The 24,398-nt window shown below is 35.7% G+C and overlaps 1 protein-coding gene across 2 annotated transcripts; it reads right to left on the bottom strand.

Annotated features, from left to right (window-relative positions):
• Window positions 1-4,737: 4,737 nt before the first annotated feature.
• On the bottom strand, window positions 4,738-24,068 carry LOC146133048 (lysine-specific histone demethylase 1A-like). Of its 2 annotated transcripts, XM_083397578.1 has the most exons (13): window positions 23,952-24,068; window positions 20,445-20,584; window positions 19,389-19,569; window positions 16,485-16,591; window positions 12,075-12,251; window positions 11,537-11,679; window positions 10,812-11,007; window positions 8,870-9,055; window positions 8,501-8,633; window positions 8,134-8,339; window positions 6,126-6,371; window positions 5,489-5,666; window positions 4,738-5,387 (listed from the first exon to the last, which is right to left on the bottom strand). In XM_083397578.1, the coding sequence occupies exons 1-13, from the start codon at window positions 23,971-23,973 to the stop codon at window positions 5,260-5,262; spliced, it is 2,043 nt and encodes a 680-aa protein (XP_083253704.1). In that variant the 5' UTR covers window positions 23,974-24,068; the 3' UTR covers window positions 4,738-5,259. The 2 variants fall into 2 exon arrangements, with proteins under 2 accessions (XP_083253704.1, XP_083253705.1); XM_083397579.1 differs by lacking the exon at window positions 23,952-24,068 and having other exon boundaries at window positions 20,443-20,562.
• Window positions 24,069-24,398: the final 330 nt, after the last annotated feature.

Here is a 24,398-nt window from a genome sequence, read left to right on the forward strand (position 1 = left end):
TTTTTATCTCCAAATGCAAGAGCCATCTTAATTGCACATTCTTTTATGATCTCCCCGTCACGAAAAGCCTTACCATGCTTAGCGAGCGTTAATGCAACTTCATATGATGCTTTCATGTTTGCGGTTGAATCATTTTTGGCAAAATTGGAAATCATATTTTTTGTTTGAAGAAGTTACCCTTTAAAAAAAAAATTGCTTCCCGAGAAGTCCCGTGGTATTTTCCGTATTTTTCCTCATGTTTGGTGTTGTAATGTCGTTTCAAAGTTAACTCTTTCGGAACAGATAATACTTGAAAGCACACCAAACACTGCTCTGTCACCTTTCTTTTAAGACTCATTTTATTAGGAATTATTGTACTTGGCTAATTTTATAACTTTCAGCGTAAGTAGGCCTATTACTATCGTCAAACAACAACAAATCCTGCGTAAGTTGCGATTGCTGTCACATGTGATTGTAGCTAACTGTGTTCAAGTACACTACCTTACTCAACTTCTAATGAAAACTCATTTTATAGCACTGTTACGTCATACATGCCAAAAACAGCTGTTTACAGTACTGCATTATCATGATGTAACGAATCGTATCTCTAGAAAACATGGCGATCGTTCGGCAATTAATGAACGAAACTGAAATTTTTCTATGTAAACTAAAATTATTCTGCGGGCCGCACGAAATGTGTCCGCGGGCCGCATGCGGCCCGCGTGCCAGGGTTTGGACCACCCTGCTGTACATGATTGCTTTACTTAAATAACGTGATTCGTCAGAGGTTAACAATCCGAGCCGATAGCAAAGAAGCAAGTGCACCCGTCCCATTGATACTATAACGACAGTGGTCATTTTAAGATGTTTGATTAAGCGTTTTAAGTAATTAACGAATGATGAAAACGTGCACCCTTCTTATTCCGTTGTCTATTTATCAAACCCTTTTTGATTCTGTTGTCTATTTATCAAAAATGTCATAATGCATCCGTCCTTCTATTGTCCTCGAATGTGCGGCCTAAATGGACGCTTGAGAAATGGGACGGTTGGCATATTTCAAAACTATGATTCAAAAATTCTGTTTACATTTAGAAAAGATGTTTAGAAAGAAAGTCGAAAAAGCCAACACCCGTGTGACGTAATTATTATTAAATATTATAACAATTTGCCGTGTCATTGCTGCGTCATAATCTTTTTCTCGTACAGAAATTTTTCTTCTGAATTTTGTGTATAAAACAGATTGCATACTAAACAAACATGTCCTGTTATCCGGATCAATTTACAAGTCGTTCTGCTGTAGAACCAGACCAGTCTTGTATAAGCAAATGAACAGAGTGATTGTTTTCTGAGCTAAGGCTTAATGCGAAGCAGAAGATGAACAATTCAATTTGAATGCAGTATCTACATTGTAGTTGTGAGTTTGGTACATCGAGGCACAAAAGACAATTAAATGATTCTCATTATCAACCACATCAACAATACCATTGAAAACGACGTGTTATTTTGTGTTTATTTGTTTATATTTTCAAGGGACCGTGAGCAATTTAAAAAACATTTGGGGGACCGTTGCGTAATTTTTATAAAAAGTTTGAGAATCACTGCGGTCTAGGGCTACCATATTTTCAGCACCCAAAAAGAGGACATTTTCTTGCCTGCAAGTAAAACGAAAGTAGAATTGTTACGTTTGAGAAAAACGTGCCATCACTGAGACAATTTGAAAAATAGTGAAGTTTGTCGTCCGTCGCGCGTAGCGTGAAAAACATTGGGTTGAATTGGCGCCCAACTGTAAATTCATAAAGCTTTTAGCATTGGGCACAAAAAAATAGTTTGAACGGTGGATGGATGAATTTTATCGTTTATCTATAAGTTAGCAAAATTGTAATTAAATAGGGCCGTTATACCTTCAATGAAATAAATATATGCAATGGCACTCAACGAGACTGTGTGCTAAAAAAATTTAACATAAGTAGAAAAGAGAAGATTCTCGCGGAGCGCGAAAATATTTTGCCGTTGATGTTAATGTTGGCAAAAACAGTGAAAAATATGAATGAAAATATGAGCGAAGCGCAAAACATTATTACATTTAAAAGTAATTATTATACATTTAAAAAGCATTATTACATTTAAAAGTTTGCCAAATAGTCTGGGTGATGACCTTGTGAGGTGTAAAGTTTTGGCCTTTCAAAGTTGTACATTTAAAATAAATAAACGTACGGTACGTCGCATGTTCCACCACTGCATCAGTCACCTGGTATAAACATGTGCGTTTGCAAGTCTTTCATACGACAGGGTGGCTTCGGTTTTATCGTAATGCGTTAACCAAGACCTGGGATTATTCACAAACCGGTAGGAAATGCTAAATACATCTTTCGTCTAATATAGAAATCCCTACAACGAGTTGAAATCATAACGTCGGTTGCTCGGCGGAATCTGGGAGACCAAGAAAAAGCTCGTTGATTCTTGCTGCTTCCCTAAATCCACTTAGCAAAGCACCATGCACTGTGGCCGGATAGTTTCGCATTGTATGCTCGCCTAAAAAAAAAACGAAAAAACAGCAGAGTTTGTACAGCGCTGTAGGAGTGGTGTACAATCCAACAAAACCATTAGAATACCACACAGTAACACTGATAGTAGGCTACAAAACTTACACCTTTTCTTTATTAATCGGCCTTTTTAAATGTGAGGTTCTGTTGCCATTTTTCGGGCGCAATGTTAGCTGTAACAATCAAGAAGGTAGGGCTGGTAGGACACTTTGTTGAAAACCTGTTTTAAACTAGCAATTCAGCATGTTTCACGGCTACAGTATTTTTTTGGAAATAAATACGTCTCGCCTAAAAGTCTTGTTAAAAGTGTAAGCAAACTCGAAATGCGAAAAAATGACATTTGGACATTTTTGAGCGTCCTCGGAGGACCATTCATTTTTCTTGAGAAAAGAGGACATATGGCAGGCCTACATAAGTCAGAGTCCACGGAAATTCTGGACCTGTATTTTCCGAATGGCGACAACTGGACCTGCAGCCTATTTTGCCGAAATGGCGAATGGAAATACGAGAATTTTTCAATTATTTTTGAAAAGGGTACTTACTGTCAAACGTATAGGGCTATAGGCCTATGTGTGACGTTTTAATTTCTTGTTACATCGCCACAGAGCACCTGTGCAGTCGTCGCGGACCACAGTTTGGGAAACCTTGGTCTAACAAACCGTTGCTTCCGGATTGTTTTTATGTTCAATTTGTCGCCCAACCTCTGTATTATCTTTTAGATATAGCCGAAGATAAATTGCAAAATGTCATGCCGGTATTTACATCTAAAAAATGATTCTACCCGGTATTAATTAAACGTGCCTTTTCTGTTTTTCCCTTTCCACGTTACATTGTTTATCTTTTCTTTTTTTTAATTTCAACGGGCCTCTACCGTTTGTCTGATCTTCTTTGTTGCCACCTTTTGCTTTACCAACACAGCTGGTTGTTTTTCCCAAGACTTGGGTAGCAGGATGGTCCAATTTCATATATGCCTATACCTACACCTTTTATTAAATATTTTTAATCTACTTACGTCGTATGTTGCTTTTAATGCTATTAATATTTTTCTATTACTTTTAATTGGTACCACCTATTTTACGTGTTTGCATTGTTTTGTTTTTTTAATATTTTACATATACAGTTTGCTTATTGAACTGTATTGATTGGTTTTGTAAAAAGTATGTTAGGCCCATAACCTTAGTCTATGGTTTCTTTACAGTCACAGCACTTTACAAACTATCAGTGTTGTAAACAAGTCATTTTGAAATGACTTAAGTCCAAGTCAAGTCATTTGAAAAATAAATTAAGTCCAAGTCAAGTCTTTTGCCAAAATAACAAGTCAAGTCCCAGTCCAAGTCATCTGTTGCCCAAGTCAAGTCATTATGAGAGCAAGTCAATTTCAAGTCATGTCATTGACATAAAAGTAAATTATTAAACTATTAAAATTGGTAAACTCGTCCGATTATAAGCAACAATTTAACTAAAAAAACACACACGCAATACACAGCAATTAAAGTGTTTGATATGCAAAACTTGAGATAAATTTTAATGAAAAACACTTAATTTACTCCTAAGTTATTTGCCAAAATGACTTAAGTCCAAGTCAAGTCATTTGACCAAAAGACTTAAGTCAAGTCAAGTCATTTTGGCAAAGGACTTAAGTCAAGTCAAGTCATTTGAAAACAGTGACTTAAGTCATTACAACACTGCAAACTATACACCAATGCAGGCATTTTTACATATATTAATAGTTATAAGTTCAAACAAACTCGACTTTCAGACGATTAGCGCTTCCAAATTGTGTTAAAATACTTGCTTTTGTCGCAGATGTGTTTATTGTAGTTTATATATTTGTTTTAATTTTGTAGACTCTTTCCTTTAGGTTTGAGTTTTTGTCAGTACATAAAAAATGTAGAATACTTTGTTTAATGGGGAGGAATTGGCAGTGTTTGGGCTTTTAAGGGAGAAAACATCAAAAAAACCTTTTTTTTATAACCACTGGTCTAGCCCATTTTGTTCAAATCGGCGGCCAGAATGCGCCAAGCGTCTCATCGTTCCATCGAAAATATACAAAAAAAAATTGTCAGGGATTTCGCGTTTCAAAATATGGCAACCATAGTCTACTCCTACAAAGCGAGGGAATAGTATGCCGCTACAGTGATGTCCTTCAATTGTGTTTCTTCCACTTGATTTATCAACATGATGGCACGATCATGAACAGTTTCCAAAAAAGCATGTATTTTATTATATTGATTATTTTGGGGTTTAATCTCTTGGGTGTCAAGCGAGCCACCCGATGTTTTACTTTGGCTAACTATCCAAATAAAATTTAGGTTGCAAACTATTTTATTTGAAGACTTTCATGTTTCAAGCGACTCTGTCGTCATTTTCAAAAACATGAAATAATTTTCTCAAAATGAGATGAAGCATCTTAATGACAATATGAGCGAAGCGCAAAACATTATTACATTTAAAAGTAAAAGTTTGCCAAATAGTCTGGGTGATGACCTTGTGAGGTGTAAAGTTTTGGCCTTTCAAAGTTGTACATTTAAAATAAATAAACGTACGGTACGTCGCATGTTCCACCACTGCATCAGTCACCTGGTATAAACATGTGCGTTTGCAAGTCTTTCATACGACAAGGTGACTTCGGTTTTATCGTAATGCGTTAACCAAGACCTGGGATTATTCACAAACCAGTAGGAAATGCTAAATACATCTTTTCGTCTAATATAGAAATCCCTACAACGAGTTGAAATCATAACGTCGGTTGCTCGGCGGAATCTGGGAGACCAAGAAAAAGCTCGCTGATTCTTGCTGCTTCCCTAAATCCACTTAGCAAAGCACCATGCACTGTGGCCGGATAGTTTCGCATTGTATGCTCGCCTAAAAAAAAAACGAAAAAACAGCAGTTAGATTCCTATATATGTTCAGGAACATCATAAAATTATACTAGCAGCTGTCAAAAATAAGGTAACTGTATTTACCAGCAAAGAATAAACGAGGATTTCCAGATTTCATTACTTCGGAATAATTAGTACCCTTAGAATCTACAGGGGTGGCCATGACATCGTAGTCTTCTCCAGATGATCCGGTAGCAACGTAAGAATAACTTCCGTGACTCCAAGGATCTGAACCCCATCTTGTCACTGTGTAACTTTGAGGCTAGCATACGAAAAAAAATTTAAGTAGGGAACAAAAAAAAAACACAATGTCTCTTCTTTAGTGTTAGTGCAATAAAAAAGTTTAGCACTAATTCTGTTTAATATTTGGGTAAGCATTGTTTTTTTCAATTGCTTAATGAATTCCTTTCTATTGATCACTTCTAATTAATGAACACCTGGAAATCGACTTTAGGTTGCTAGCATTTTAGGTAAGGTCAAATCGATGTAAAATCCAAACTGGGGCCAACTTCGGTCAAATGCAGATACACATATTTGAGTTTGGCAACGGCAAAATTTTATGTTAGTATTTAAAGAACTAATCCATTTTACCAAACGCTATGTTCTAACGACTTAAAAGTATAGTAGATCAATGCAAAAAAATGTATTAATTCTCAGACAACATTAAAATCCAGTCTTAAATGCATATTTTGCCAGATAGGATATCTACAACATGTCTTACCTCTGGAACAGTTGCTATTCCAAATATAGCCTTTAGTACGGCTAAGGCTCTTGATACGACAACTCCATCTCCAACGTGCTCCATAACGTTGGCGGACTCGCCTGCAACTAGTGCAATAAGGACCGGGGCTCTGTAGATTGCCCAAAACAAAAAAAGTTCGCCCCGTGAGCTTGTAGTTGCCCCGATGTGGCCAAATAGGTTAGGAGCTGCTGATTCCCAAAACGGTCTTTCAAAGCAAAGCACAACCTATACAAACACATTTTAAAGTTTTGCAATGTACATAACGGCAGCTGTACGTGCAATATTTTTTTATAGTACAAACGTGCGATACATAACACACGATAAAAAGTTTCCCAAATCGTAGAAAAACGAAAAAAATGTTGATGATAGTTTGAGTGTTGATTATAGGTTGTTATTGGATCGACTGCACTACAGCATTACGTTGGTACATACTATGAGCTTTAATGTAGCCCTGGAATGGAAACGTATTTGTTTTTTAAATTTAGCTCTCCAAAGTTCCAAATGAAAGAAAAACAAACCAAATAAAAAAACGTTTAACGTACTTGGAGGAGTCTAAACTTGGAAAAGGGAGTTTAAACTTGGAAAAACATGTTAGGGGTCAAGGCAACGGACTCTCCGCAAAAAAATAATAAAACTTCTAGCACTGGAAACAAGAAAGTATTTATCGAAGCTCATAATGCGACACGCATTATAGAGTCATTGGAATAAGTTTTGTTGTGACATTTCAGACTGTCTCTTTTGTTTGTTGTTTATTAGAATCTAAGCCGATAGTGCCAAACATTCCACCGCCACCGAGTTGTATCCACACTTTTTAATGTTACAGTTGCATCAAAGTCGGTTGTCTAGCAATTATTGTTGTCGTGAAATCGCGAGAACGTTTGAAATTCCGGTTCCCATCGTTTTTTTAGCATTTTGGTTACAACATACACGGTTTGTGTATTGTGGCCGACTGTGGTTGTTGACTAATGACTACCCGGACAAGGGAGTTGCAAGAAATCTCAGTAAATAAAAAACAAGTAGCTTGTCTTCACGCAGCTGTGTAACAAAACGCATTTTGCTTATACCCGAGCAACGTTTTTCATATTAAAGCCCGCGAACAAAGATTTTTTTATCACAATCGAGTTGTCTCGGAGCTCGAAGGGAGACATACCTTGCATAAAAGAACGCCTAAAATGTTTACCAAGTATGTAAAACAATTACGTTTAACTTGTGTAGATATTTATTTAACAATTCTCTTTAGTTAACTATAGTATGGAGTCAACGACCAAGACTTGTTAGAATGGCGGCTAGATTTCCTTGTGCTCCAATTTACATTATTGAGCATAAATTTACCAGACTGATTGACACAGTATTGCATTAAATTCATATATATTTGACAGTTTGGAATATTTAACTAGTCTACTTTGCATAACCTTTGCCAAAATATCACGTCGCGACCCATCATTGGGTCGCTGTTTGATTCTATTGATTGATGACTGCATTAGTTCACCTGGTTAGATATATTGCGATTTGTTTCGAGCAAGATTTCACCAATACTTGTCGGAATTGAGAAACAATATGAGTACATGGCTCATTTATATAAATTTTAATTTGTTTATGCTAATGTCTTATGATTGTTTTCTCACAAAAATTCAGTGAAAGATAATTGGGTCGCCAAAGCTTTGTATATTAAAACACTGACGTACGCGCAGGCAGTTAAATAAAAATTGAAATATTTCATTGTTTTAAAATTATATGTTCTTAAAAGGTTACCCAAAAACCTGTGCATATAGATGTTGAGTTCCAAAACCGATTTGCATTCGGTTTTGGAACTCAACATTGGCCGGTATTGAGCTTTAAAGTGGGAATATGACATACAAAACATAATAGCAAAGTTATAAATATCTCGATGTGTACCACAGTTCAACACCTGCCAACTCTGCAAACACTGTTTGGCCATTTACTCAGCAAATGTATTTTTGCCAGTCCATGCTTAGACTCCACTTACTTTGTTTAGGTTGCCAAATCCGAGTCTTTTGATTGCATCGGTCTTCCATGTAGGAAGAGGGGGCTCAAAAACCACGGTGGGTCCGTGGTCAAGTTCGGGGTCTGGTGGGCGCAAAACCCCAAGGGGTAAAGTACATACGACTACGTCACAATCAAGAGTTGTTGGAGGGATATTGAGTTGGGTTGACTGAATAATAACTTGACAACCTAAAGATAAAAATAGTTTTATGTCAGCCCTACGCTGCATGAAAAATATGTTTAAATATACTTTATACCAGTCAAGCAAAAGAAGCAACTAAAAAGCAAACGCACCTTCCAAACTATTAGCTAAAATTAGGAATATAAATTTTTCTAAATATTGTTATCACCTTCTTCACCATATGTTATTTTTCTCACTGCAGTATTAAGACGAATGTCAAGTGAATTTGCATATGCTGTAGGTAGAATAGAATAACCATTTCTGACAACTAAGTGGCTTCCACTAAACTCGTATGCATCATCCTAAAAAGACAGTGCTGCACAATAAAAACGAATAGATACAAACACAACAATTACAGGCAAATCCAACATTAAAACCAGCTAAACAAATTTTGAACAGCATCCGGAAATAAATTAATTATTCGATCATTTTACCAGTTAGTTTTTTTAGAATTCATTCAGCATGTTGTATGTCTTACACGATTTATCAGAAGATGGTATAGCTCCTAGCTTATGATTGTTTAAAACTTCAATTAAACCTGATTCCAATGTTTTAAACTGAGTTTTCCTAGAGGAGCAGCATTTGCAAATTCAAGGTTTGCCAGGTGCCAGTCAAGCAACTGCCGCTCCTTTGACGACAAGTAGACATCACTGGGTTGATTGTGTTCCATTGCCGTTATTTCAGATTCAATTAATGATCGTTTTTCAGCAAGCACATCATATTCCTTGAAATAGTATACAAATTAAATGTTACACGATTTATATATAAAGTGCAGCATTTTATATACATTTGGCGAAATTTCACTGTCGGTCGGTCTGTCAGGATGTTAGGGAGTCGCAGAAAACAAGAGGAGCTAAAAAAGGTTTGTCGTGATCCATATAAAGTGGCCTATCTGGCTACAATTACTTAAAATATAACTATCCCAGCCAAACAAGAAAGCGTTTTAATGCAGAAATTCCTTGTTCGTAATTGTAACGTGCTTAGCCAAGTGTAGTGCGCTATAGCCGAGTATTTTATCGATCTATTTGATGCACAACACTCAACATCGCTTATTAGTTTTATGTTAATTTAAGATTGTACACTGTTTTCACAAAATCGTCATGCAAAAGTCTTAAATTTATGCTTGACAAAACAACGTCAAACGGCTTATCTAGCCTTTTTTAGAAATTATACCTACTTGAAGGTCACAGAAACAATTGCGATAATTTTATTTCAAAAAGTTTTACGCTGTCGAGAGATCTTTTATATTTTACATATTCTGCAAAACTTTATAAGAATGCATGTTTTACGAAAGCGAAAAAAGCAAGTTGATTTTTTATTGTCATGCAGATAATTGCGATAATTTATACTATGCCAGTCGAATAAATAACGCTTCCCCACGGGCCGTTTGTTTATAAACTTAGACACAACGAACGCCAAACAGCATTGGAACAACCAGCGCGTTTGCTGTTTTACAATGGACGTTAGATGTTTAACGATTATCGCGAAATGTATAAAAATATAACAAATGATATGAAAATTATAGTTACCAAATGTGCGACGCTATGCAATGAAACATTAAATTGAAACATGGTGCAAACATAATGTGCGATAGTCAGTGGGAGCTCGTAACTCGATGGAATGTTTCATTTTGTTTAACCACAATATTCAGGTAGATTTCCCCATGCAGAATTAGTTACTTCATGTTGCGGGGACACTAATTTTTTTTATAATACCAAGTTTATAGCGACATAGTATTTAATTGGTAAATACCCTATTTAACCGGAGTATTGGGTCTATAGTCATTGATAAAATAGGAGTAGGGAGCTGCATTGGTAAAACAACATTTTTTATATTACTAAGCATACTTTCAACGGACTCCAGCCATAAGATCGAGTTAAGAACAACATCAACGTCGGAACAAAACCCAGTTCGGAATAAGACCAAAATAGGACTAGTACCTGATGGTCGTAGTACCGTCTAAATTGAAATAAGTCCTAAATCCGTCGGAATAAGGCCTAAATGGTCATAATCAGGCCTAAACAACATTATACTTAACTCCAAACCGCACCCCTAAGTACCACACCACACTTAATTTCAAACCTAACCATTGTTCTAACCCCACCCATTACCCACCAATCATGCCAAACAGGACCAAAAATCCGGTGCCAAACAGGTCAAACTAGGGCGTTCAACCGTCGTCACCAAAACGACCGATGCCAGACCGACGGCCCCCGATCGTCCCATACCATTTACAATTTCAGGCGTTATTTTGGCCAATTGGGCCTTATTTCGATGAATTTAGGACGTATTCAGGCAGGTTTATGTCTTATTTAGACGATTTCAACCTTATTCTGTCGTGGATATTACTACGTATTCGACATATTATGTCGTTGGTCTCAATACTATGGTTTTATAGATTTTTCTGCTTTATGTATTGTTGCTTTTTATGTCTTATTGTGTGTTTCCCATTTAACACGTAATACAATATATTTTTAAACCTGACAGGCTTTTGACCATTTTGCAACTTCTTCTTTATTTTTAAGATTGTGCTTATGTTCAAAAGCTTCTTTATATTGCAAAGTTTTATTTTCTAACAGAATCATCTTGTTAAGAACATCTTTGAGTTTATTATGTAGTTTTCCAACATGTTGCCAATGTAAAAGGATATCTTCTTTAACCTTTTTTTCCTGCAATCTTAAAAAAGGAAAATTAAAAAGTAAAAGGAATATAAGCCTAATGATTTTAAAGATTTTTGGGAGTTTAATTAACTTTTGTAACGCCGTATAACAAAGTTCTTCGTTTGATGTCACAATTCCTGATGTTAAATACGCTGAAACGTTTGGTCACTCAATAAATAAACCTAATATTCCGAAGCACGAGATTTCTATGACGACGACTCATCCCGCACTCGTTATTCAATTAACACGAAAACATGACTAAAAACATATAATATCGGTATACAAAAATTGTTAAGGGCAACTTTTAAAGATGCTTGATGTTTAGGATTGTTTTAAAAAGACCTATCTACACTTTTATTTACAACATATAAAAAATGACCCTAGGTAGACCGAGCATTCCATATAATTGTGTAAAGATAAACGAAACCAGGATGACATTAACAAGACTCATATTACACAAAATAAAAAAAACTAAACAAAAAATCTAACATGCTAGGGATGAAATAATTCAGTATTTCTATTTAATAAAAATGGTAATAACTTACTGTATAACTAACTCAAATGATTTCCCAAGTGACAGTTGTTTGTCCTTAAAGCAGTCTATGCTCATTTCATGACTTAGATGTGCAGTTGCTTCTAATAGCTTGTTGAACTCCTGTTCTATCAAAAGATCTTTTTCTTTTGGCACCTTAAAAAAACAAACCTCTTTTTATTTTAAGATGATAAGCGGAGTTTGGCAAAGTAAAATCCTGATAATTTACGCTTTAGTAAGATGATGTTGATTTGCGAATAACTACTAATTAATACTGCAGTGACATAAATGTTATTGGGGAAACGGCTAACACGCTATACAAAAAATTCCGAATTTTTCTGTGCCTTGTTAACATGTCATGGTTGGGATTTTGCACTTGCAAGCTGAACAAATGCAAAAGCACCTTGCTCCTAGCGAGTGCTAATTAACATAGGCAAAGTGCACTTAGCAAACATCGGTTGTTACTATCAGATATGCCAACTATAATTCAATATCAACCCTGAATGTGTTTTAATCGCAATACTACCATTTCATTACAAATCACATTATACCCGCTTGCCGCCAGTTTCATACAGAGGACATTCTTGTTTAATTTTGTGCAGTTCCATGTTGATTTGTTTGCTGATCACAGTGATAGGGTTTCCTCCTAATCCTGTAACTACCATAGCCCCAAGGTCTGCCACAAACTTTCCTTTTCTGAATGTTGAAATTCTTCCTCCCACTCTATCCTGTTAGAGAAAAATATAGCATGTTTTAAGAGTTGGGAAAACTTATATCAAAAAAAATAAGACAAAACGTAAGGTAGAATGTTGTGTTTTGTGTCTAAAATAGGTCAAATCACAACCACTGCTTAGTGACGAAAACAACTATTTACTTAGATATCCATATTGTAATAAACTCTTTGAAAATTCAGTCCACTTATTAGATACTGTTGTGTTTTAATTCTGTTATACTACAAATGTGATCTAATAATTAGACAGTGAAATAATATGCTGCAAAGAATACCAAGTTACTATTGTCAGTAATGCATTACTATTACTGGAAAACTGCGCTCTGGTGTAACCTCTCTGAAACTTGGCCTAGAGTTGAGTAATCCAGTAGCGTTTTTTGCATGTTTTAAGGTAATGTTCGTTTTGCAACTTAACACATTTAAGTAAACAAAATCTGCACTGCTATAACGCATTACAAGATTAGCGCATGCACAATAACAGTAGTAACACCACAAAATAAAAAATGTGACGCCGCCATATTGAGCAACTCTGCAGTGTTTACTAACAGATAATAATACAACTTTGCCATCTGTTTGTAATGACAATTATAGAAAAGATGAGAAGAGGGAAGACAAAAGATGAGCATGGAGATAAAAGGTCTACTATAGAAATTTTCACTATCAACCTCTTCTGGCACTACCTAGTATAATCTTTACCAGGGGCGTACAACTTTATTGCAATGGGCTACAGTGCACAATTATGATGATGATGCGGGCAAGACAATCGAACACCACATAAGTTTTTTAAACAATTTATTTGCAGGAAAAGCGTACACAATTGAGGTACTCAGTGATTAATGAGATGTCTGATATCTTCTCTTTTTAAAGATTTTGCCAATATCAGCTATGAGAGAAGAAGTGACAACTCAAAGTGGACTTGACAAGTGCCCATTTGTAGGCTAATCCCTGCATTTCTGGCTTTCTGGCTGATTCTTCGGTTACCATAGTCGCCCACTACGACCAGTTACCAACATTCTGTCATACTGGCCATTATACCTTAATAAGGCAACGAAGACACAAGTGTTCTGAGCCTAATTCTTCACATAGCAGCTTAAACAATCCTGTAGATAAAGCAGATGTTTTAACCGAACTTCAGGTTTGGGCTTAAGCACTCGCCCACTCGCCAATGCGAGTGCAAATCGCTCCGGGCGAGTGCTGATTGACATCCACTCGCCCGACTTGCGAGTGGCTTCGGCGAGAAATTTTTAACTTGCGTTAAGCACCACTTCTTACCGAAATATTACTTAGCGCCGGTTATTTCGTTAAACACTAAGGAGCAAATATATTCAACACTACACACATAATAAGGTTAATCGGAATCACGTTTGAAGCTCTTAATAAAGATTCTTTGTCCCGTTGTATGATCGTAATAAAGACTCATTGTCCCGTTTTAAAAAATCGTTTACCGGCAAACAATCAAATACGACATTGCTGCAGTGGTAAATAGTTATGAGGTTTATTGTTTAACAGTTTTCGGTAACAATAAGTTTGAATGCAAATGTCTTATATTATTTGTAAGCAGTGTTTTTTAAGAGACCGAAACGGCCCACTGAACACTACGGTATTTTAAAAACTACAGCTGAGAATTAGCAATTAGTTTACGCAAGTATGTTGTTGCGATCTCTAAAGTTTATAGCGCAGCGCAGAACCTTTGGTGCATATGCTTCTGTGCGAAAAGAATGGTTTAGTTGTAAATTTACAATTATTTTGTGATTATTTGCTGTTCAACCAGTAACTATAGTGTTGGCGAAACGTGGCGTTTTGTTTGTGGCGCGAAGCAACCTGCGGTGAAACGTTCTTCAAGCAAAGAAATGTCAGAATACGAAAAAAAAAACGCGAGCATTTATAAAAAAATGGAAAAAAGGCGGGCCGTGGCTACTAAATTGTCAGTGTTAAAGACTGTAAAAAATATCTCGGCTAAAAATATTGTTTTAAGCGTAAACTGCCTTATGGGTAATTAATTTGTTCATCCATGCATGGAAATAAACGATCAGACTTTTATAAAAACTAATGTTTACGTATAGAATTAGAAACCATAATACAGCTTAACCGTAACCCAAGAAATGACCGCGCTAGGGCGGTTATTTGCAGACAGCGTGCCAACAAATTTGGCGAGTGTTATTTCATCTGGGCGAGTGCTGATTGATAGCCGCTCGCCACGCTGGCGAGTACAATATTTTTCTTAGGAACAACCCTGAACTTACTATTTTTTTTCAAAGGAAGCAGCTTGGTGCAAAGCACAAGAGATAAATAAAACAAAGGTCAAATGTAACACTTGGTGACATGGCTTTCATGTAAGATTGGAATCCTGACGTACAGCCAAGCATTGCTCGAGCTCTGTCAGTCGGACATCCAACCAATTTTCCTTAATCTATTTCATTCAGATTACAATAAAACCACTGGTTGAGAACCCCTGCTCAAATATAATTTAATTAGTTAAACTAGAATTATCTAGTTCAGGGGTCCGTAAATACTTTTTGGCGACTAGTACCAAGGTCACGCGACCGGAATACTTCAAGTTATTTTTAATAAAATTTGTTTAAAAAAAACACAGTACTTATTGTGTCTTTATTTATTAAGACAAATCTGTGTTGAAATGCGTTTTGTTCATTTTAAAAGAGAAAGGGTTCTGTAACACAACTGAAAATAAGCATTGAGTTGTACTACAGGTGATGTCTCATTTGGGTGAAAAATATGATTTAGTCACAATATGTGTTCCTTGGGTTGAACTTCCCGCCATAACCCATTCAACCCTAGACTGTTGCTTTGCTTACTGCAATAATTACTGGCAAGGTGTGTAATGATTTTTGGCGCGACTCATTAAAAATGCCTGCCGTCTCGAAAACTTTTTAGGAAACTTAACATTATTAGGCACGGATCTACTAAGTGTTTTTGAGAGGCGATATAAATTTTAAAACATGATATTACAAAATTAAACCAAAACGCGACATCTCCGGCACCAGAGCCATCAAACACACACCCAATGACTCCGGCTCCAGCTCCGGAGCCACCAGTCACTTATCCAATGGATTCAGATCCATAGGCATACATTTTTGGAAAGCTGCTTTCGCTCTGGCTATATTAAGTATGTTTTGTAGCATTTCCAGTTTTAAAAATTGCTTTTGGCTAACTATCATTGGAGATGGAACAAAACATAATTTCATAGCTTTAGCACCACAAATTGAAAAATGGCTCCAGCTCCAGCTCCACCAAAACAATAAAAATGGCTCCGGCTCCATCTCCATCTCCACAAAAAACAATAAAAATGGATTCGGCTCCAGCTCTACATATCGTCGGTGTAGAACCAAACAGGGCTATGTCCAATTTTGATAAAAAAAAATTTTTTATTGTATTATGGACATAGCTCTTTTAGAAAAATATATTTTCATAGCCTATATCTCAAGTTTATAAGGTCTATGTCCAAATGTAATTTCTGCCAAACCCATTTTGGCCTGTAACTCAAAACGTTGAAAATGGACATAGCCCAGTTTGGTTCTACACCGACGATATATAATAAAAAATGGCTCCGGCTCTGGCTCCAAAGAAAATGCTTAGCTCCGGGCTCCGGCTCCCCAGCCCTGCTTGTGCGGATGAAATAATTGTAATGCGGATGAAAATTTCATTATTTTTCACTATATGTGTAATACAATAAACTAAGCTGGTGCACCCACTTATACATAACAGGTACAGTAATATAGTATCTCAGTGGTTCATTGCAGTTCAAGCTATGGTTCACGGTTATGATACACAAATCCTTGCGTTGCTATTTCACAAATAGGGAAAGCTAAAGGTTGCAAACTTACTATATTTGTTTTGTGTGGATGAAAATTTTCCAAAATAAAAAAATGCGAACGATTCTTTTAAAGGTTGAAAAGCACTGGTACAATACAATAACACAATGTGCCAAGCGCAACCAGACTGCCTGTATCTCGTTTTAGTTAGCAAAACTTTTCATTTGAAAGGATGGACGACACTTGACCTCGCAAAAATGTATTACTGCAAAGCTAGGTTACATTTTTATCATATTAGTGTCCCAGAGCTGGATAGAAAGGCATTAACCCCATAAATATTCGCATAAAGCATCTTATAAGAGCTAGAAAAATCCTGACTAATTAAGGAGTTTGAACCAATGTTTCATAATTTTTAATTTGATTTAAAATTAACCTTAAAATCAACAAAGAATTGCACAAACCCTGGCTTCAACAACTATCACTTCCATTCCAAATGAAGTTAATTGGCGTGCAGCTGCAAGTCCAGCAATTCCAGCTCCAATAACTATAACTTTTCCTTTTTTGATTCCTAAACAACAAGAGTAAATTAATAGATTATGTAATTTATAACATTCGTTTTACAAGATAGTTAATTGTTTTTAAAAAGTTTTTAACTCTTGTATATAAGGTTGTGTTGAATTAAAAAGGGATGTAATTTGTGGACTAAAAAAAAATTAAACTTTTTATTGTATCCTGGGCTTTCCAGTGCTTAGTTTTTGCATGGGTGGTTGTCATAGTCTCAGAGCACCTTAATAGAAAGAATTGTTTACCTTTGCCTACTGTCATTGTCCTGGTCAATGTAAAGCAACTACCAGCGTATTAACACCCAGAAAAAAAATGTTTTGTGTGTTCTAGACGCTAACAATGGCGATGATTATGAGATTACGGCTGTTAAAAAAATGTCTGTTCGACACTAGAAAAACACAACACCTCGTTGGCGCATTCAAGTCATGTGATTTCAATTGCGTTCGAAACGCTATGAAATTGCGGTGTCAGAACGGCAATTCCATTTTGTTTAAAATGCACATTGCTGTAGCTTACACGCCTGTTTTCTCTCTGTTGTTGAAGTCTTTTTGTTTCACCAATAAAATATCTTTTCATTTAGGTCTGTTTGAGATTACTCAAGTCGGTAAAAGGCGAACAGCTAAATGAAATAACCATAACGAACGGTGATTAGGCAGTAAGTCACATTTTTTTGTAAATATTACCAGGTTTCTTAAACTTACTTGTTTATAGAGTAACAGTATGACGTAATATTATTTTTGACCCGGCCCGCCACAACATTTTATGTTTCTCATGCTGCCCACTGTAAAAAATACCTACCTCTTAACTAACTCGTAATGCCAGGCAAACTTTACAATATGCTTAAATGCATTAAGTTGCAAAAGCAACATTCCATCTTAAACCGTGCTGGCCTTCACAAAATCTGATATGGGGTTACTCAAGGTTAAGCTTTAGGCCAACATTCAAAAGTTAGGCATAACTGGCAGTAGCAAATTTGCATTTTTTGCATGCAAGAAGTCCAGGGCGTGTTTTACTATAGGTGAACCGTGGTTGAATTGCCATGCTTCTCCATGAAAAAAACACTCATAAACCCTGCAACTCACAACTTACGATCCTGGAGAAAAAAATGACCTGGAGGACAGAATTATAAAACTCTAAAATATTTATTCACATCTTACTTTATGCCATATCTTTGCACTTTATGAAAGGCTAACATTTCGCATTATTACTTACCTTCTTAGTCTGTAGAGAAATTAGAATTAGAGTTCGAAAATTAAAGTTTATTTTTCATAAACATTTTTTTTTACAATTTTGCACCATGATATACAAAAAACAGTAGTAATACTACATATACCTCTCATTGAGCGATCTGGACATTAGCTTTTAGCAAAACACAAATTAAACTAAACATGAATGGCCATTTTTGTTTTGTTGACAGCCTTATGCAATGATTCTCATAATAGGTTTGTACTCCTATTGTGAACAAGAAAACATGCATTGGTTGATAGTGCTTGGGCTGACTACTTAAACTTAATAGCTAAACAAAGCTGTGTTGTTATTGAGTTGACCATTTGGATGAACGTTGACCCACAAACTAACTCCTATCCTGCTCTTTTACAAGCACTAACCTTTTTAGGCCGCTTTGAATAACTATCAGTGACTACTTTGCACAAAACATGTTATAAAGCGTAACATTTACCTTACTTGGTTGATAGCCGCATGTGTCTTAATAAAAACTGAAAACAAGTGACACTTTCCGGGCTTTAGGTTAACAAACATTTGGTTGATAGGTTTAGTTTAGTAGACATAATATACAATACAAGTGCAAACAGAAAGGTCTACAGTCTAGACCAGACCTGGACAACATACAGCCTGCAGGTTTTATGCAACTTTACAACAAAAAAGCATCCTAAGTATGTACCGTGGCACTCTCTCAAATGAAACTTTCAAACTTAGCCCAATATTAATATATTTTTCGCACTTATTTTTCGTCGCATGTATTCTGTCTCTTTAAAATATGAAGGAAATACCAGCCGTTTAACTCTGAAAAATAGAGATTTACAATCTAATGTAGTTAATGCCATGTTGTGCGTTTCTCACGATTTATACAGTGTTTGCAATATGGTAATTCTACCACAAGTAACACATCGGTAATGTAAAGCCTCAAAAGCCAAAAACATTGTAAGCTTAGTTGTGCAAATTTTTTATGTATTGTAGCCTTAATTTTTGGGTTAACGAACCCCAAACTTGATAAACGCCTATCTATTGAGCAATTGCATTTTTTATCTGTGCTCAAGGTGTGACGTCCCCCTCTATGCCTAAATTAAAAAATTGCATTTTAAAACAAATAGCCTATAGTCGCATTTCTTCCTTTCTTTTAAAATTAGACATAAAATGCACATTTGCGCACAACTCCTAATGTAATAACAAGTTCATTAGTTTATTCGTTTTATAGCGTCATAGAATGGCGTCACATTGTTCATATTTGAGATCCCATTTTTGACCAGGCCGGCCACAATATTTTAAGTTCTTGTGCGACCCGCGGTTAAAAATCTACACCTAAATTTTGTAGAAGAACCATTATATAGATGGTTTCCTTATGGTTAAGAAAATTAAAAAACTAGTGGGTGGGGTTGTTTTTGAACTTCAATCATTGTAAATAACTGTAAATCAAAATTCAAGAAGCAACACCAGGCTTAGAATCAATGGTCTTATCAATTTATTAGTTGAACTTGGCAAAATTGAAACTATTTTGCAACTAAAAAAGTTAGAACAGCAAATTGAAAAGATTGTAAGGCCGAAAATTTAAAAGGAATACTTACGACGAATTGGATGAATTCTTTTAAATATACCAAAGTTAATGTATCCATGAATTTCCAAATATTTGTGAATTCTTAAACTCAGTTGTACATAATCAAACTGTATATTATTAGCTTCAGCCATACTTTGTACAGCAATTTCATAAATAAGTTCCACTTTTGGATTGTCCAACCAAAGTTGTAACTGTAAAATACAACAGAAAAAAATTACGGACAGCACAAAATCTATGCCGTTTTTGTCTCCTGTTTGAAAAAGGGCCAATTGTAAACGAGGATATTTTCTCTCAAGATTTCTTCTTTAGTTATTCGTTCAGGTTGTCTAATAAGCATGTTTGGATTCAAAAATATACAACAATGAAAAGCCTTCTTTATTTTTTTGCTAAAAACAGCGATTTAGGCGCAGCTAATGTTCCCCTTTGTTCGCTGCTTGCACTAATTTACGGTGTTGGTATAACAATGGCATTTTTTAACTAACATAACTTCTCTTAAAACTTAAAAACGCGGTCTAACTGTGACTATCGTGCTTCATTTAAAGTATCTATTTTTATGTAATGATAGTTGCTGCAAAATTATTTTCTATAAGCATATTCTAAGACAATGTGTTTAGTGTGAAATTGAAGTTTCTTATTTCCTTTAACTACAGCTTGTATTTTAGTTGAAGCATACAGTTACGCACAGATGTTGTGATAATCATGGCATAATAAATGAGGTATTTCTTATTAATCTGGCAAGGAAAGGTTTTATTACTTTATTTCTGTTTTACTTGCCAGGTTGGTAAGTGAATATCGGTCGGCATTAGTCATGACCAAAAACACTGACATTGATCTGGATGCCATAACTAGAAAATTGTTAGCGCATTAATTTTCAGGACTCCTCAGTTTAACAAATTTATATATCTACATAGAAAACAAAAAAAAGAGTATTGTGCCAACAAACTTTGTATGCACTTGCTTGCAGTTGAACTCCTAAATATAACATTACAATACTTAGTAAAACTTTGGCAATAATAAAGTATTTTAAGGTATAAAAAGAAAATTATGTTAGAAACACAACACACACTATGTAGTTACGAATGAGCAAAAACTGTCTCTGTATATCCAAAGGCCCAGATGCAATATCGGGAAATAGGTTTTTCTCTTCTGTGGAAAGTTCATTTTGCGGTAACCGACTTTGAAATGCTGCTCCCTCCAAATCTAGAGCTAAATGCAAGGCATAAGTTGTCACAAAAAATTTAAACCAATAGCTTTAAATATACAGATAAAATAGTAATAATTACGATAATTTTTGCTTGTAAAAAGTCAAAATTCACTTGTCAGGTGAAAATTTAGTAAAACTATTTCAAAGTAAAGCTAGACACAAGTCTATTTCTCATACTTTTTGACTGTTTTACTTACATAAGTGCGAAAAATTTTCGCGCTTTGCGTTAACGATCTTTATACATCAGGTTTAATTACGTTATGAGGCTGTCATTTGAGCTAGATTAGCGCTTCTTGCGCTGTGGAAGACTGACTGCCAAGTGCCAAAGTGCTTCGCGTACAAACGAAAAACGTATTCAAAAATATGGGACATACATTTTTTATTTTTGAAATGTAATAAAAATTTGCAAAAAATGGTGTTATAACCCCCCAAAAAATCGCGCTCCCTTCGCTCGCCAGGTGCGCCCAGATTTAAATACATTAACAAACACTGAACTAGGTTAAATATTAAGCTTATCGCGTTTTCTCAAAGTGGTTTTATTTCACTTTTCAATATGAATAACGACGTGTGGACTCGAATTTTAAACCAAACAAACGCCTTTTTTTCGCTTTGCGTCAACACACTTTACTCTACAGCCTCCTTAAAAGTAACTAAACACGTTTTTAAGTGCAAAAACATATCTGAAGCCCGCCTGATTTACAGTGTTCTAAATTCGTTAACATTTTGTGCGGCCTGCAGAGACCTTTCTGAGTTTGGTTTTAGACCGCGACTAGAAAAATGTTGCCGACCCCTGTTGTACAGTATGTGTACGCTTTCAAAGATAATTAAATTGCCGCAGTTATTCGCAACTTATTAATTTTGAAAGCTTTTGCTGTCCAGTGTCGTAAATCTTACGTGTTGCACTTTGAATTTATGATGAATTGATGATTTAAGCAGAGGGAAGCAATCCTATCCGTCCCATTGATGTTGTCAGATTTGTAAATATATAAAATTTTGGATATTTTTTGCTTTGTATTGCGGTCCGCGAAAAAACAGATTTACAAATAGTGGTCCGTGGTCCAAAAAAGTTTGGGAAACCCTGCCTTAGCCTATGTGTGTTGTCTATTTTAACAGCTTGATAGTTTATCCCATGCAGTGGCATATGAAGGGGGTTTTGGGCTCACCCCCTTTTCTGTAAGTAATATTTTTTTTTGTTTGTTTTCGTCAGGGTTTAGCTCACTGTCCTAAGCAGCAATGTTCTTGTGATTGGGTCATGCTTCAAGCTAATGCGAAACCAAAATCAAAGGCAAAACGCCGTTTTTGCTCTTCTTTGCATAAATATCAACTGTAAATGCAGGATGTTTTTTCTTTTTCGCCTTACGTTCGTCGTTCAGGTTGGCTAATTAGAAAGTGAATATTGAACAATTGACACGCTAGGTTAAGCATTCTTTCTTTTTTCTCGCTGAAAACGTCTAGTTAGGTGTAGCTAATGTTCTTCGCTGTTCGCTGTCTGCGCTGATATCGGATTTCAAGGTGCGCAAACCCAAAAAAATTAAATATTTTCTTAGAAAATTTGATCTGAAATCGTCTCCTTTGCCAAAATAAGTTTTATACTACCTGTGTCAAAATAAGTTTTATACTACCTACTTATCGTCAAAAAAGTTATTAAATTAGTTTTATTTGAGCTATGTTTGTACATACAAAAAATGCCTGTATTTGTTTTATTTGAGCTGTATATAGAAAAAACAGTGCCTGCAGGGCGTGGGGTAAATCTCAGTAAACATTAATCACAAAACTAAAACCATGATTGCTGCAATGTTACATCGGAAACATTGCATTGATAACATGTTGGTGCTTATAGCCGCCAACGTCTAATCAACGCTTGTCATCGCTGTTTTATGTAGCATTTCACCTGTCACAGACTCAAGTAATTTCAAGCAGGCCTGTTAACCAATATATATTTACAGGCTTCAACGACGTAGAGTAAACAGGCATGTAAGCTACAACAATGTGTATTTTAAACAAAATTAATTTATTCTTCTCAATTTTTTATATAACTCGTGTATAATATCATCCATGGAGTAATTAATATCCCGCTGTGCATTCAATAGACTGAAGTCGGTCAAGCGCTCATGCCACAGGTCGCCCTATTGATCGTTTTTATTAGCCTTAATCTCGAAAAGAAGTGCTTTGGCCGTCGCAGTTGTAACAGTCAATGCACGCTTTATACAAACGACAAAATCAAACTAAAATCACCAAATTTTTTTTTTTTGATAAGCATGTAAGTGATATTATCGTTTTTTGTTTGTTTTTGTCAGGGTTTACAAACTGTCCTTTAGCGGCAATGTTTTTAATGTAATTAGGTCACGATTCTTAAGCTAATGCGAAACCAAAATAAAACACAAAACACTGTTTTTCGTCTTTTGTTTGGTCGACTATAAACCCAGGATATTTTTTCTCTTTCGTTATTCGTTCAGGTTTGCTGCTTAACAAGTGCGTATTCGATAATTGACAACGCCAAGATGAACCTTCTTTCTTTTGTTCTTCTTAAAAATGTCGAGTTAGGCAGCTAATGATCCTCACTGTTCGCTATCTGCGCTAATATCTGATGTTGGTATAACAACGGCATTTTTTAAAGTGAAGCAGTTTCCTAAAAGGTCAACTGTGACTGTCTTAATTGTGCATTTCAAAGTTGCCATTTTTATGTTATGATAGTTACCGCAAAATTTTTCTCTGTAAGCATATTGTAAGACCACGTCTTTAGTGTATGATTGACGCAACTTATTTTTCTTTATTGCTAAAGCAGTTAATAATACAAATTTTGTTTGGGTATTTTGCAGATCCGGTTACAGTAGTGAGAATTTTGGGCGCTCTTTTACTTATGTACGTGAAAATTAATAAAAAAAAACTTTCTTCAAATGTCGCATACCACAACGCATATTGTTTGGGTTAGGGTGCGGGTTAGCGTTTGGTTGAGGGTGGGTCAAGTTAATATCAATAATAAACATAATATTACTTGATCCACCCTCACCCAAACGGTAAACCGCACCCTAACCCAAACAATATGCTTTGTGGTATGCGGTATTATTTTGTTTTGTTTTTTGCATAACTTTTCACGTACATAAGTAAAAGAGCGCCGAATTTTGCAGTTAGGGGACAAACTCATTCATCCATATATGGAATATGGATCACTTACAGTACTTCGAATTTATGTAGCGGGCTGCTGGGCAAATAGCCGCTTCAATATAAATACTTGACCCAACTTAACCCTAACGCTAACTCACTCGCACACCAACACAAATAATGTTAGCATTTTTAGCAATATAAATGCCCACACGAACATGTGGTAGGATTCCAACGGCAAATTCACCAAAAAGCAATATATTATACCTTCACTTTCTAAGTCTTCCATATGTATGCTTTTCAGGTCACAGTTATTTCCATTAAAGTACGTTTTCTTTCACGTTTTATCTTGGATCTTGGCGCGCTTCACGCAGAATGTACTTTACTAACTTTACACTTATATTTACGGTTCATTGGATTATTCAGTTCATGCCTCAGTAAGTTTTCAGCATTTTGCAAATCCAACCCAGGGGTCCACAATATTTTAGCTGTTGACGGCCGCATTCACAGTCTTTTTTTTCACGGGCCCCAGTAGATATTATTTAAAGTAAAAAAACTAGTTTTTATTTTCACTTTTTGTACATTCTTTACTGGGAGGAGTGCCATCATCTCTGATTTTTAATTCAGGGAGTCGAACCGTTTGACTTTTCCGGTTCAGGTTCGGTTCGGGTTCAAGGATTTTTTCGGAATCCGGTTCAGTTCCGACTAGGGCGC

The sequence above is a fragment of the Ascidiella aspersa genome, chromosome 9 (assembly GCF_963924565.1).
Source record: "Ascidiella aspersa chromosome 9, kaAscAspe10.2, whole genome shotgun sequence".
Taxonomy (NCBI): domain Eukaryota; kingdom Metazoa; phylum Chordata; class Ascidiacea; order Phlebobranchia; family Ascidiidae; genus Ascidiella; species Ascidiella aspersa.